We start from the raw sequence: 16,632 nt of genomic DNA on the forward strand, positions 1-16,632 counted from the left end.
AAATAGCATGTTGTTGTTTCTCAAGAAAGACAGATGCCATTTTTTTAAAAGGGCGAAGATGTTCTTATCTACTTGATTTTGTTTTCCGAAAATATCCAATGAAAGTAGTTTTTAATGACAAAATTACCCTTCAACTTAAACGTCTTATTACCCAAAGGAAGATTCTTAGACTTTAGACATCTTCCACGGTAGGTGCTTTTGCTATTCCAATGTATTGTAATACAGAACCGTCGGACAAGATTGATGCGATCAACCAAAGCACTCCGTGTTATTTGACAAGCTATTTTTGGCATAGGCCTCTCTCTCTCTCTCTCTCTAAACAAACACGCATAAATAGTTAACATATTAATGAACCAGCCCTCAGTTGGTCATAGATCTTTCTCTCGGGGATATGCATTTTTGTGTGTTGCATACTGCTTTATGTAGATGCACATAGCCTTTCTTTCATTTCCACTGAAGAAATAGCTACATGTAAGATCCCCAGAGCAGGACCTCATGTTCAGAGATTTGAAGATGACGACTTCGGAGGAAAAAAAAGCAGTGGAATTCTATCCATCGATGAAAGCATAGGTACATGCACATTTTTAAGGGCGAGAACATTGGAGGTCCCAAGAAAACCTTGACTAGTGCAAAGAACTAAAGCATTGCTACTAAGCTCATGAATCAAATGAATGGGGGATCACGAAACAGAGAAATATTGCTGATTGAGATTCACTGGAGGATTGTAGTTGTAATCTAGACCTCTTTTATCTAGTCAAAATGTCAAATTAAGCCAACGGAACACCAAATGTGCTGATTAACTCTCTACCCATCAACTCAAGTTCTATGAAGGGTAGTCTCGTGCTCAGATGAGTTACTATATTTTCATCCTCTCCAGAACAAGGATATGCTAAATCTATTTGCGTTGCAAAGCTAATGAAATTCTTGTTTTCTCCTCCTCCTCCTCCTCATCATCATAGATAAACAACGTATAATGGTTGACAATAAATACGAACCTCCATGGCTCCTTCCTAACGTTCTCCTAGATCTGAGTTCAACCTACAGTAAACTATACAAGTTGTATTCTCTACCTATGTAATTATCAACCATATTGTACAAAGAACCTGTCAATCCACAATAAGGGAAGAACATATCAGCAATCAAATTTCAAAGCATCAATCAAATGTCATAAGTGGGTTTAGCATACGTGGGGTTTTGGGACAATATATTCAGAAAACCAATTATAAATTTCCCTAAATAATAAGAGTTGGTTTCAATTGTTTTAAATGATAATAACCGACGTGACATGTCTACCAAACAAAAAAAAAAAAAGAGTTTCAATAGAACTAATTCTTAATACGTGAATTTTGTGTATCAAGAATATTAATGCGATGAGCCTTATCGGCAATTATTGTTAAACTGAGTTTTGGATTCATCCACAGCCTTTACATGGTGATTGTTTTGAAGAAAACCTGCAATTGTTGCAAAATATTCCAAGTAACCAAATCAGCAACAGATCCTTTCTTCATTTCAGAGGAGTATTAAGCTCCATAACAATCTCATCTGAGACTGATTGTCGCTGTAAGCAATACCTAAAAAGTAAGAACAAGATGAAAAAACAATGGAGAGGAGGGAATCTTGAAGAAGAGACTGGGTTGTTGTTGTCATTCAAAATTTACCTAATTTTCATAAATCTGGATTGCTAGAATGGAGCTTTGTCCGGGATGTTGAATGTTGAAGTGAAGAATCCATCTTCAGGCGGTGCCAAATTACATCATGGGCTCGTCCATCCTTCCATGCTCCACTCTAAAAAAGTTAGAACAAAACCAGGTTTGTTTGGATATCAGCTTCTGTGGGCATAAATCCAGATCAAATTTAAAACAAAGCTCTACATGCCTTCATTTCTGAATGGATAGAATCCAAGTTAAAAGAATTAAACAAAGAGGAAAAGCAGGTTTTCATCGCCAAGTTCTTTGTCCTCTTCAGACTTATTTGGGATGTGGGGAATGCAACTTTGCATAACAAACCTGTTTTGAATCCAGTTCAGCCGATAGAAACTATGCATCGTTTCTTGCCAGCGAGCCCGGTTTTTCAGAACTCTCACCCATGTTTCATGCATTCTCATATAAACACATCAACAAAATACAGACTATTCATTGATGGTTCGTTCATATCAACATCTGTAATGACAAGAATGGGAGCAGAAATTCAATCAGCAGATGATGTTACGATATTCTCAGGAAGCAGAAGAGTTGCAGCATCCAATTCACTCCAAGCTGAATGGTGGGCCCTCCTACATGGCATACAATATGCCCACCATCTGAGTTTAAAATCTCTATCCATCTTTTCTGACTCAGAAAGCTTAGTCAACAACTTCTACAGGGACGATGAAGATGACTGACTATCCAGCCTATAAAGCAGAAAGCTCTATATCTGTTGCCTTTTTTTGATATAGTTTGTGTAAACCATGTAAATAGAAACATGAATAAGCTGCTCATGAACTAGCATATAATGCATGTAAATATAACATAACAGTAGAAAATGAGAGCAGCCCAAGACCCTCTTGTAATGAAGTTTCTTGATCAATGCCAGCTTTCTGAGTTCTTTTGGCAAAAACAAATAAATAAATAAGTGGGGCAGGGTTTAGGAACAAAATTTGGAACCAAAAACCTCCTGGTAATATTTCATTTTCGTTATTCCAACTGCATTGAATAGGTTCAGAATCTGGTGTCAGGACTTCTTTTTGAATCAAGCTACTACTGAAATTAAAGGATGATTTATTTATGGGAGCTGGTTTGCCACTTGAGTCATTTAGCATGACTCCCTAAATAATTTTTCTAGTGGCAAGATGGTTAGAAGCTCCAAATTAAGAAGCTCACTTGCCCCTCTCTGTACCTATCTATTCATGGTGTAGTTCCAGACTGAAAAACTTGGTCACATGCCCACAATAAGGGCTTGTTTTTTGTGTATGTTTGTCTTTAAAAAAAATTAGAACTTCGATCTGTTAATATTAGTTGAAATCTGGAAAGAAAAGAAGAATGATGTGGACTAAGGATTCAGAAAAGTAATTAATCCATAAGGTCCTCTACCTGGTGGATGGCTTGGATTAGGGTAGGTGGCATTGGAAAACACTTATAACCTGATTATAAAACATTTTTCGTTTGCTTATTTAGTGGTTAATTGGTTCCTTGTAGAAAGTAAATTTGAAAGAAGTGGGTTTTGACTCATAACATCAGTATGTGCTGGCGCCTGGCGGCTTTTATGTTGAATTGCAGTAGTTATGGTTCTCTCTCTCACACACACAGCAATTCTATGTGCAATTAATACTAATGAGAATCCCTGACATTTGTGGCCTGGATTTAGTAGAAGAGATAGAAAATGAAAAGTTAAAAAAAAATTAAAAAAAGAAGAAGAAAAGAAGCGGCCTGTAATGGACCGAGAAAGGTGTAGTTATTCTGGTCAATGGTCAATGAAGGTGGATACTAATTCCTCTCACTCTCTCTGAGGCAACTAATGGTTATAACTTTGAACTGATTACTAGTGGTGCTGCTAAACGGTTGACTTTAGATGCTATTTTGCAAGGTTTTTAAAACCGATTCGGAGGTTCGGTTCTCGGGTTGAATAGTTTGATTGTTTAAATTGAATTGTTAGTTCGTTCTGATAATAAAATAAAAAATAAAAAAAATAAAAATAAAAAAGGTTAAAATCGTTTGAATGGTTCAAACAATTAATCGTCTAAGTCAGTGATTTGTTGACCAAAATCAACGATTTTTTAGAAAAATCTAATTTTAGAAAAAAATAAATCAATTCCCAATTTTTCCGATCCAACCATCCGATCTGATCCAATTTTAAAGACCATACTATTTTGGGTTCCAGGTTCGGAGGTTCCTGCCCTTTACCTTTAGGCTGTGTCTTGTGGAAGAAAATAATGAGAGAAATAAAAAATTGTGGGGCAAAGTTTCCTTACTTTCCTTGAACCTTCTATTTCTTTTTAATTTTTCATCAAGCCAAACATATACTTAGGTTTGATAGTTGAATTCATGTTACTTCTTTTGTTTGCAGGGGCCGGTGGATGGATCCCTTCTAGAAGATTCTCCAACACAGAAAGGGTATCCGTATTTGTGAGGCTGTGATGACATCTTCTCTATGAGTGGGACCTACAAATTCTCACGCTACAATACAAGGGATCATTGTCTTTGGTAGAAAGTTGGAACAACCTTACAATGCATATATATTAGTTTTTTTGTGTTAACTCCACAAATTGGAGTAAGAATAATAAGTCAAAATTGCCGGTCTTTGGCCAATTTATGAAGCTGACATGGCATGTTATTATTGGCTCAACTTCCTCCGGTTCCTCATGTGGTGTAACATGACCAGTCCACTACTAACTACTGTAGATGTTTTGAATTCTTTTCTTCATCTGAAAGACTGCTGTTTTGTAGTGCTTTTTTGTGATAATTTTAGGCATTTAAAGTTTTAATTTATTATTACTAGTGAAAGAGCAGCACGTATATAAATAAATATTAGTCATATAAGATACATGATATTTGGACTCAGGCAAGTATTATAGAGAGTTTTGTAAGACATATATATTGTTGACATGTGATTGGGGTTTTTATTGAGTTAAAATTTACTCATCTTAATAAATATCCAAATCTTATAAAGAAAATCATTCAAAACCTCCTACCCACAAATTGTTCTTATATCCATACCCATAAGACACTATTATTGTATATTGGGAACATTTCCTCATGAATGATAAGGGAGGAACAAATCAGATCTCACAAGGGAGATATAGGGATATGGGAACAGTTTGTGGGTGGGAAATTCAAACAGATCATGATACTCCATGTCATGTTGATGAGAGGAACTTGTGGGGCCTCTTTGAAAGCTTAATTGATTTTGTCATGGTAAGGTTTCCAAGTTGTTTAGGGAGTGCAAAAAAAGCAAAAAACTTGCTAACATTTTGATATCAGAGCAGGGCATCCAACCACACATCAGCAAGCAATGTTTACTTTAAAAAAGTGAAAAAAAAGGTTATTACCTGAAATCTGAAACTCATCTTCACTTTTCTAAGATTCTCTTAAACTTGCCCTTACTTTTTGTCACCTATGCACATTTATTTATAAATATAATTTCTATCAAGTCAATGTTAATGATCATAACAGAATAGGTCCATATCTACCATTTTTTATTTTTAATTAATAACAATACTAACCTTGACCAACTAGTCTATCCTACTAATTAATTAATTTGTATATAATAAAAACATCCTTGTTTTATTTCTCTCCCTTGTTTCCTTCACTATTTGACTATTTCATGTTCGCTCATCTCACAATCCATTAATGGTTCCATTGCCCATCAAGAGTTCCCTTTTTATTCTTGGGGCTACGGGCGGGGTAATCCATCCCCCAAATCCTGGTGGCAATAGAATTTGATCCATTGATGTGGATGGAAGAATTTATTTTTGGACTTTTAATTTGAATAAAAGGGCATCGTTATAATATTGTAAACACTGTGAATGGTTTGGAGACATAATAAAGTTGGTAAGATGGGTGGTTCTGATTATAGAGTCTGGATCTATTCCTCACACCAATCTCACGATACATCTCAGCCACACATCTGGAACATCTCTCATATTTGTGTATTGTTATTCAAGAAATAAGTTCTTAATACACGGTGGAATGTGCTGTGAGGAGCGCTATGTGAGGAAAAAATCCTGATTCCTGATAATAATCTCGAGAAAAAAGGGTTATTTACTAAACACCCTCTATAGTTCACAAATTTATTTAAATCTACTCTATAGTTTTCATTTTTCTAAAACACCCTTATAGTTTGCAACCTATTTACTTAATTGATCTTTCACTAAATAGTGTTTGTTTTGCCTCCTAAAAATGATAATATTGTCACCTAAAATGAGTGGAAAATGTTCAAGGACATGGGCCATGATTGTTTATTCCATAAATACCCTTAATACTTTTTTGTAGAAAAAAAACAAATTTGACCAAATAAAATCAAATAGAATGGTTGTTCGTGTCTTACTAAAGAAAAATTGATATTTTTATTTTTATTTTTAATTAAATTTATTCAACATTAAGGTCAAAACTGTCATTTTCAATTATCGAAAGATAGATTAAGTAAATCAATTTCAAACTATATGAGTTAGTTTAGTAAATGACTTAAAAAAGAGAAAAGATAGGGATTTGGATATGCCGGTTCAATTCACATCTTGAATTAAGACACGTGTGCTAAGGACTTGATAGTTGATACCATTCAATTTCGTTTACGGCACACAAATACAATGTGTTGGACAGATGTCTGTTGATTGTGCATACTGTACCGTGTGTTGTACGGCAAGCAAGCAAGCAAGCAAGCCAAGCAAGCTATGTACAGTGGATCGGGGCTCCTCAAAACTCAAAAGAACACAATAAAAGGAATACAATGATAAGCAGACTGTCCGTGGGTTTAGTAAACGTTGAAGCCCAGACCCATGTTAATTTTTTGAGGGGGTCATCATCTGTGTAGGTAGCCAGAATTGAACATATCTGGGCATTTCTAACGTTCCCCATCTTTGAATATGATGCACGCATGATTTCCCCCCAAAACAAAAGAAACAAAGCCCAGTCAATATGGGCCGGCGACATCACTATATATATCATAAAACAAAATTGATTATATATATCTGCATCCAGACTGGTTGACGACTGTTGGCTGGCTGTTGCTTTAGCAAAAAAGAAAATCCGTCCACTTGTTATGGTGCCACGTCAGCAACAACCTTGTCTATGGCTTCCCGGAAGGCTGACTCGTCCCATTCGCTCCCCTACGATTACAAACAACAAAATGACAAGAGTGTCAAATTGTCATCATCTCCTTCCTTAATTATAATTAATTTCCAATAATTAATGGCATCATGTATCATCATCACACTATCATATGCATAATACATGCATGGCTCATAAAAAACTTTTCTGATGCTTCAGCCTGAATGTAGTGATCGATCACAAAAATGGCGAAACAGGATTCATGTCATTGCGCTACCGCGTATAATTGGAATAAGGTTCAGATGAAGATGATGATGATAACTCTCTCTTTCTAGCTCTTACACACATGCACGCATTTTATGATTGTGATGCGATGAAGAAGAAGTAATGAAGTGAATAGAGATGGTTTCACTGTCATCAATATGATCGAATGTGCATTTCTGTTATTGTATCTTAATTCATTTCCTTCATTACCTTGATGTTCAGCCTCAAGGTTACTCGGTTGTATGAACCCGTTTGCTGCATCTGCGTGTGGGCTTCCATTGACACCAGGCTAACGTCCGTGATTTGTTTAAGAGATTCTAGTAGGCGGATGGACAGCTCCAACAAATCACAGTCTTGTAAAACAGTCACTTGCAGATCAATCTCTCGCTCTTCCGATGCTGATTCAGCTGCATGTGTAACTCGTATGTCTACTCTTCTGCCTGGAGAACCAGTTACTGTATTACCTTCTTCACTAACTTCTTTTTCAGGCGAAAGCCGCGCCTCCAGTAGCTGGTTCTTTTGCTGGAGTTCCAGAACTTGAGCTTTCAGAGCATTCAAGTATTCCCTGGTGCTAGAAAGCACCGATGCCTTGTCTTTCTGTCGAACAAAAATCAAGTAGAGTTATATATATATATATATATATATATATATATTGATTTTAGTAGTCGCATGTTCAAGTTAAGAAGCTAGGTCGCACTCAACTACTCATCAATATATCATACCTTGAACCCTGGAGGAAGCAGAGATCTCAATGCATGAAAGCTTTCGTTAAGCTTCTCTCGCCGCTTGCGCTCTGATATCATATGATGTAGCTGATTGCTAGTCGTGCGGATTCCTTGCATTTGTTCTTGGACCCTCTTTAGCTCTAAGCTTTTAAGAAACGCAATTGCACGCTTCAGCATATTTTTCCTGCCCAAGTTGTCTCTTCTTAGGACATTGGGCTGGAGAGCCGACTGCCGGTACCTCTTGAACGCACTCCATCTTTGGTTCATCACTTTGTAATTATAAGGTGGTGGTTGTTGTTGTTGTTGGGATTGATAAGATGAGGATGATGATGGAGAAGAAATAACGGCGAGCATGGCTCTAGTCATTGCCGCATCGTCGCTCTCTGGAGTTGGGTGTTGAATGCTGCGAAGCCATGGGAAGGCTTGGCCGGTTTGCTGGTGTGGCAGAATTCCGGTGGATATTGACTTGATTGCTTTCTGATCAATTGGTACTTCCTTGAGGGTTTCTCCAGGCATGCTGCTAGTACTTGGCATATTGAATAAAATGGATGAGTACTCAGGGCTATTCACGGATAGTGATCTCAATGACGATGAAGATGATGAAGGGTGGCTCTGATCATGTTGGTGAGGGAGCTCTCTGAAGTGAGGCAGTTGATGGAGCTCTGCAGGGAAAAATTTTCTCATCTCCATTTCCATGTTAATCTGCTCAATAATTAAGAAACCCCATTAGAAAAGAGTAATTAGGATCTACATCGATCTTCAACAACAAGGAGTTGTTTTAATAATAAAAGAAGACTAATTAACAAGGAATTATTAATTTTCTATGTACCTCAGTTGGATCAGTTGAAGTTCCTATCTCAATCTCTCCACTTTTGCAGCCCATGAATGCTGCAGTCTGTCGAAAAAAAAAAATCACCATCATCCATTTACTTAACTGTTACATGTCTGGAAACTCGAGAAACGAAAAGCAGAGTTGTGCGTTTCGACGAACCTTAATCCTGGCTTCCTGTAACAATCACAAGGAAACAATACACAACATAAGCATCTCTTTGTCCATAAGGCCTGACCCAACTTAATAAAAGGCAGTCTTTGTTTTCTCCTGAGTGTATACCCATCCGTAATTAATTACCTGATAGAATCGCCGCTGGGTAGCAGATGAAGCTCGGCTTAGAAGCTCCGATTCATTTAGCTGTATATAGGAGAGACCTTCCTTGAAAGCAAGTCCTGGGACATGGCTGAGAGTACAGTATAAAGAATGCATTACAGACAAAGCCAAAAACGGAACTTGAGCTGGTAATCAAACACAAGAAAGCTCCACCTTACCCATTGTCCACGTTGTAGAGTGCTAATCGATAATCTTCAAAGAACCTCTGGGATAGACTTCCAGAAGAGGAGATGGGCTGGCTGGTTTCTTCATTGTACCAGCCATCCATGGACATTAAACAGCTGCCGATCGATGAAAAACACAATATTAGTTGGAGAGAGAGAGAGAGAGAGAGAGAGAGAGAGATTCATACTTGGATGGATGGGGATAATAAGCCCACAAGCAACAGTAGGAACAGCCAACAGATTGAGCTATGTTCCGAATAAGGCGGGCACGGTCTTCTTCGTTGAGGAAGAAGACTGAGTCCATTCAGTGGAGGAGGCGTTAGCTCTCCTACTAGAAATCCTTGATCTCTTATTTGGGTCCTTATTCTATTCTTTTATGTCCCTGATTTAGATTTTTACTTTCTTCTTTCTTGTGGAAAAGATAGTTGGAAATTATGGGTTGGTAGGAGAATCCAGAGACATTTAGAAAGGAAGGAACTATTATTATTATTATTTGATAGATGAAAGCTAGGAAAGAATAATTTATTTAATTTTTTTATGGGCAGAGGGAGGAATAGTTGGAGTACTCTTGAAAAGCAATAGATGAACTAATCAAGCCTGTCAACTGCCGGTCGAACTATGACTGGTCATTCCGGGTCAAGTTTATGAAGGTGATCACTATCTCAAGTTCTTAACCCGAATTTGGGTTTGATAGTCGTATGAATAGTCAATAAAAAGGGGTTTCTTGCCCAAAGCAGGTTGTATTAAGTCAATTGATGGGTTGAAGTGGTTGGGAATTAGCCAATCCAATAACCCAATGAAAATAAAAAAAAAAACAAGCAAAAGAAGAAAATGAAGAAGAGAGACAGTTAGCGGGTCGGATCCAAAAACTGAGACTGTTTAGAGAGGATCAAGAAAATTATAAGCTTGGCGGGACCAAAGAAGATGAAAACATTGAACGTAGCCAAGAGCCAACGGAGGAGGAGGAATTGAAGTCTACGTTGGCGATGCAAGTGCAAGGAAGAAGGAAATCTTGAAAAGCGTCAAAGGAGGAGGGCAATGTGTCATTTTCTCCTCTCTTATTTTATTTAATATTTATTCCTTTGTCTTTCTTCCGCCTTTCCTTCTCCTCTGGCGCCCACCGCTGGCGATGCAAGTGCAAGGCGGAGAGGGGGACCAAGCAACGGACACGGACCATCCAGGAATCCACTAAGGTTCCTATCGAATGCGAGGGCACTGGGCAGCGATAGCGAAAGCCAGGGACCCAGAAGAGAGAAAATTACAGTGAGGTGTGAAGACCGAAAGACTGAGGACATTGTCATCGTTGTGTGAACGTCCAAACATATCCCTCATTTTTCTGATTATTTAATTTAATACTTCTAGGTACTACGGTCACGTAGACATAAATCGTAATAGCAGTTAAGCAGATGGCCTGACCTAATTGTTTGGTCTTGACCAAATTGAATGAATATGCATGGCTTTCCATCACCATTCTTTATAGGAATGTCCATTGCCTTCCAGCTTGTCCTTCTGATTTCTTTTCAAAATCTTTGGATGAACAATGTGTACATGCTTTTGTTCACATTAGCCGCAAGTAGACCTGTTCATGGGCCGGGTGGCCCGACGGGCCGGCCCGGCTCCCGGACGGGCTTGAACGTGGTTATAGGCCCGTGGGCTTAAATTCGGGCCAAAAAGCCCGGCCCGCAATAAATTTGAGCCGGGCTCGGGTTTTGTCAAAATAGCTCGGCCCGAGTCCGGCCCGGCCTAACCTAATATTAGACTTAAAGTGAGTAATGTGATTATGACCATTTGAATAAATTTTTTGATTTAAGAATGTAAAACTGTGTTTTAAAATATAAAAGAAAGGGGAAAAAACCATCTTATAGGCCCATTGTTCATTTAAATAGGAAAAAAACTATCTGAATTTTTAATTCTAATTTGAATAGGAAAAATTGTTTTTTTTTATTAGGTCGGGCTTCGAGCTCGGGCTCGGGCTCGGGCTTCGGCTTTTTATCAGGGCCGGGCTCAAGCCCAAGTTATAGGTCCGTTGGTCGGGCCAGGCTCAGGCTCGAACCTAGCATATTTCCCTTAATGACAAATGAAAATCCGGCTCGAGCCCGACCCGGCATGGCCCATGAACAGGTCTAGCCGCAAGTATTGTACTTTTCAAATAGGCGGTCTGGGCCAGGCCAATCCTGGGCTATGATATTGGCCTCATTTATACAAGCCTGTTTATTAAATGGTCCGAATCTCAGGTGAGGTGACTGGTCAATGGTGGGGTGAGATCTATCCGACCTAATGGGACCATGTATATTTCTAAGAAAATAGCCCATTCCACCCTAGCCCTTATTATCTAGTGTGGCACCTCAGCCAAGGAATCGAAACATTGGGCCCCATGGTTAGTCCCTTAAAATGAAATAACAATAATTGTGTACACTTATAAAAGAACATTTTGTCTTCACCTCCCCTTTTCTTCTCTCTTTCTTACTATTCATTTCTTTTTCCTTTTTAATTTCAAACACCAGAGAGCAATAAACGACTAAGCATCAAAGACAAGATGAGTAATTAATTTGGAATGGAGGCCTTCTTTCCTAGAAGAAAATCTAAACTTTTCTAGGATCTAATCATATACTAATAATTTTAATAATTTTTAATATTGATATAAACCCACTAGAGTTTTTTAAGACCATTTACATTTGAGGCAACATAGCTAAAAAATGAAACATTAGAGCAAGTGCAGGAAAGGTGTGACAAGAAAATATAAATGGTTCAATAGGTGGACAACTAGTAAGGAATTGCCATGGCCCGTTTGGTTCGCAGTCAGAATCGGAATTAGAATCCTCTAGAATTAGAATTGGAATAGTCCATTCCCATAATATGTTTGATTCAGACAGGAATGGGAATAGAAATTAGAATCAGCAGGAATTGGATTTCATTCATAAGGGAAGGGCAGGAAATGGTTATTCCCTTAAATGGGGGAATGTCATTTCATCAGAAATTGGAATAGGATTTCGACTCCACCCAACCAAACTGTTGGAATCGAAATAGCCCATTCTGGTTCCGATTCCATACCCCTATTCCCGCAAACCAAATGAGGCCTAAGAATCTGGTCCAAAAATCAAACATTTTGGTAATATCCATGAAATAAATAAATAAATAAAAGAGATGGTTGATTCACTACTAGAAGTGAACCAAAAAAAAAACTGAATAGCCCTAAGAATAAAAGTTCAAAAATGAGGAAAATGACCTAAGAAAAGGACTAAGGGGCCTTTTGATAGCAGTTGAAGCGGCTGAACTGAATGGCTTATTGCTTTTGTCTTTTAGTGCATTCTCAGCTCCTTTTAACGGCTGAAACTGAAGTTTAATTGATTATTATAGATTAAAATATTTTATTATTTAAATTCAATTCAGGTACTTCAATTGTTATCAAACTATTTTAGCTGTCGTTCGCTCGTTCCCTACTTCCCTCTTATAACATTCCAACTAAGGGTGTTAATGGGCCGGGCCCAAGCCAAACTTTCGGGCTTGTAAGTTTAAATATATTAATATTAAATAAACTATGGATTGATTTGGTTCACGGGAATAAGGGTTTAGAAGAACTAGAATCCCATTTTCATTTCTGGTAGAATGGTATTCCCCATTTGAAGGAATGGCCCTTTCTTTCCTTTTCTTTGAGAATGAGAATCCATTTTAGTTGATTCTGATTCTTATCTGAACCAAACAGGTAGTAGGAAACTAGGGATAGATTATTCCAATTTGACTATGATAGATTTTGATTCTGATTCCGACTGTAAACTAAACTTAACGTGCTTATATGCTAAAAGTGATCACCCCTATGCTTATATGTCCAACCATCCAGTTTGAGTCTGGCATTGAATCCAACATCATTATTCATTAATCTTGTAATTTTGTAGGTTTCCTTGGGATGTGGGAATCCTCTTAAACCAACAGTAACAAATAGTGACTGAAATGAAGTAAAAACTTATCAGAAAAATAAAGATGTATAAAATATGTTAGATCTAGAATATCCTATTCATATAAATTAGTGTTTTCAAAACCGGGTCAGACAGGATGGTTGGACCAAAAAAACTGGGAACCAGTCAACTGAATGATTCCATTTCACTCCAAAACCGTTTTTTTTTTCTCAAAAATTATTGATTTGGTCAGCAAACCATTGATCCGAGCGATCAAACCATTGAACCCAGTCAATAATTTTTGGCCTTTTTTATAATTTTTTTTGTCAGAGTGGGCTGTCCATTCGGACCAGACAATCGGATTGTCAGAGTGGTTGCGCTTGGCTCACCCAGGAATATAGGGTATTTCTGTATTTTGCTTATGGGGGTTGAAAAAATGACAAAAATGCCCCCCAACAGCTATATAACAACTAGTTTAGGGGGGGCATTTTGAGTAAAGTTATAAGTAACTTTACAATGACCAAAATACCCCTTCCAACAACTAAATAACAGATAGTTTTTTGGGTATTTTGGGCAATTGAATTATGTTCAATTCCTATAAATAGCCCTACCCTCCACCATTCTCATCACACCAATTCAACAATTCTCTTAATTCTCTCTCTCTCATACTCATACATTCTCAATTATCTACAATCTGAGAAATTCTGATTAGCTGATTGTCTGTTCTGCATTCTCCAATTCTCAAGTCTCAATTTTATCGAAGTTTCGACTTTCAACAAGAAGAAGGCTTGCTCAACCAGCTCAAGTATCTCAATTCGGAAAGCTTGGACGTTGAAAGGCTTCAACCGTTGAAATCAAGTTGGGATTTTGAACTGGCAATTCTGGTAAGTTGAATTAGACTAATTTTTATGTTTTTAAAATAAAAAAAAAGGTTGGCCCTTCTCAAAACCGATTCCCCAACATATTCCCCATGGATGACATTCAATCGCATCACGATAGTATTAGTGCTAACATTGATGCTGATGCATTTGATGTCGATGGAAGTGGAACTTTCACCCCCGGTAGTAGTGATACTAGGGGAAAAAGGAGGGCTTCTAAGCTGAGTACCCCGATTTGGAAAGTTTTCAAAGTAGAGGATATTGAGGGGAAGGGGAAAAGGGTCGTTTGCCAAAAATGTAGGAAAGACTTTAGTTATTGTAGCAAGGGTGGTATGGGTCATTTGAGTAGACGTCTGCTCACACATGAGCGAGAGGAAGATGAAGGGAGAGAAACAACCCAAACACATACTGGGAGGGGGACTAGTTTTGGTACTTTTAGATATTCTCAAGAAAAAAATGAGACAAGAACTTGCTAAGTATATTGTACATGTAGAACAACCATTTATGTTAGCTGAAGATCCAAAGCTAGAAAAATGATTGCGTAGTTCTATAAACCCACAATATAAAAAGTTTGTAGGAATATTATAAGAACTGATGCTTTAAAAATTTTTTATTCATATAAACAAAATTTAATTTCTTTGTTAGCAAATCTTAATTCTAAAGTTGCAATTACTTCGGATGTTTGGACATTCAAATTTAATATTAGTTATATTTGTGTTACTGGCCATTTCATTGATGAAAATTTGTTTTTGAATAAAAGAATTTTAAGTTTTACTAGGCTTGAATGGCCACATAGTGGCCCAACTATTGCTGCAAGTATTTTAAATACTTTGCATGCTTATGAAATTGTTTTCTATTAGTTTTGATAATTCTAGCAATAATGATTCTGCAATAAATATTTTAAAATCTCAATTAAAACCATGCTTAAATGGTAAATTATTTCATATTAGATGTGCATGTTACATCTTAAATTTATGTATTCAAGATGCCTTGAATATTATTTCAAATCATATTTCAAAAATTAGAAATTGTATTATATATATAAAAAGTTAAAGGGCAAGAAAACAAGAATTTAAATATTGATGCCAAAATTATGGTTTAAAATATAAACATTTTATATTAGATGTAAAACATAGGTGGAGTTCTACTTATGCTATGTTATAAAGTTGTATCTCATAAACAAATTCTTTCTGATTTTTGTAATTCAAAAATGCCTAATGATATGATATTTGAGGAAGACTGGGAAATGACAATTTGTATAAGATATTTTTTAAAATATTTTTATGATGCAATAAATGAATTATTTGGAATTTATTATTCAACTAGTTGTAATTTACCGTATCAATTAATGGTGATTAGTGATTGTTTTTCCAAATATAGAAATAATCCACAATTTCAATGTATTGTTGAAATTATAGAAAATAAATTTAAAAAATATTGGGAGAACATTTCTCCCCTTTATTGTTTAGTTACAATATTAGACCCTAGGATTAGGAAAGATGGTTTAGATATTTTACTTGAAACATATTATAAAAATATGAATATTAATATAGAAAATAAAAAAAAGAAATTAATAATTTATTATTTGAAATGTACAGTTTGTATGAATTTGAAGTTGTAGTTCATCTTATTTTTCTTTTCTTCTGACTTTGAGCCCAGTAGTAGAAGAGAAAAGTTGTTTTATTTAATAAGTAGAAGGCAAAAATCTGCTGGTTCTACAACAAGTTCATTTATTGAACTTAATTTTTATTTGCAAGCAAATTTTTCTAATTTAGGTGAAGTATCAAATAATTTTGATATTTTAGCCTGGTGGAGTGAACACTCGAAAAATTATCCGGTTCTCGCCGCCATGGCACGTGATCTATTAGCCCTTCTGGTGTCTACAATTCCATCGGAGTCTTGTTTTAGTGCAGGTATTAGGGTGTTGGATGACAAAAGAAATTGCATGAACGATGAGAGCATAGAGATATGCATCTGCTTCAAGGATTGGCTAGATGCAGAAGATAGATTACAAGACAAGGGAGGCCATGATACAACATCGGACATTTCACCCAAAGAAGATGATGAAAGTCATGAATGATGATTCATGAATTTGACTACTTGTAGAATTTTTCATTTTTTCAAATTATTGTAAAATTTTTAAATTTTATTTAATTTATTTGACATATATATATTTTTAATTTTCTAACAATGTAATTTTGTATTTTCAATTTGTAACCATATTGTATTTTTTATATTTTACTAATTTATTCCATTTTTATATTTCATTCATCCAAGTATGCAATGATCTAATCATTGTATTTGTAATTCACTAATTTGTGTCATTCAAATTTAAATGAAATAAAATTCCTAATTTTCTTCCAATTTGTTATTCCATCATTCTTATTTCAATTTGGTTAAGTATTTTTTTTTCATTTATGTATTAAATAACTTAGATTTCTCATTTCTTAAATTTTTAAATAGTTCCTAATTCGCAAAGTTCATAGGAAAGTTAAATATTTTAGTTACAATTTTACTTAGAAAAGAAATCAAATCTTTCAAAAAAAAAATAAAAATAAAACAGTGTAACCTGGCTCGGCCTAGGCCCAAGGCCCGCCCTGTGGCCCAGCCTGGCACGGTCCAAGCCCACAGCACGGCCTGCAGCCCGTCCCGACCCTGGCTCGCATGCCAGCACGGCACGGCATGAGCCCGCTTGAACTTGAACCATGGGCCATGTCGGGCCGACCCTCAAAATTTCCACCGGAAAAGACAGCACGGCCCGTGGCAACTCACGGGCCAACACGGCCGCCCACGGGTTTACACC

The 16,632-nt window shown here is 36.6% G+C and overlaps 1 protein-coding gene and 1 long non-coding RNA gene across 2 annotated transcripts; both read right to left on the reverse strand.

The window, feature by feature from the left end:
• Nucleotides 1–547: 547 nt before the first annotated feature.
• LOC148789577 (uncharacterized) lies at nt 548–2,831 on the reverse strand. Its single transcript, XR_016079373.1, has 3 exons — nt 2,007–2,831; nt 1,659–1,785; nt 548–1,571 (listed from the first exon to the last, which is right to left on the reverse strand). It is a non-coding gene; the product is annotated as an uncharacterized LOC148789577 (long non-coding RNA).
• A 3,454-nt stretch (nt 2,832–6,285) lies between these two features.
• LOC104600698 (putative transcription factor bHLH041) lies at nt 6,286–9,517 on the reverse strand. The gene is made up of 8 exons (XM_010263788.3): nt 9,247–9,517; nt 9,053–9,175; nt 8,859–8,964; nt 8,721–8,735; nt 8,559–8,624; nt 7,727–8,431; nt 7,215–7,601; nt 6,286–6,799 (listed from the first exon to the last, which is right to left on the reverse strand). Exons 1-8 carry the CDS (start codon nt 9,360–9,362, stop codon nt 6,731–6,733), a joined length of 1,587 nt encoding a protein of 528 aa, XP_010262090.1. The 5' UTR covers nt 9,363–9,517; the 3' UTR covers nt 6,286–6,730.
• Between the last annotated feature and the right edge of the window lie 7,115 nt (nt 9,518–16,632).

The sequence above is a fragment of the Nelumbo nucifera genome, chromosome 8 (genome assembly GCF_055504915.1).
Source record: "Nelumbo nucifera cultivar China Antique chromosome 8, China Antique-T2T, whole genome shotgun sequence".
NCBI lineage: Eukaryota > Viridiplantae > Streptophyta > Magnoliopsida > Proteales > Nelumbonaceae > Nelumbo > Nelumbo nucifera.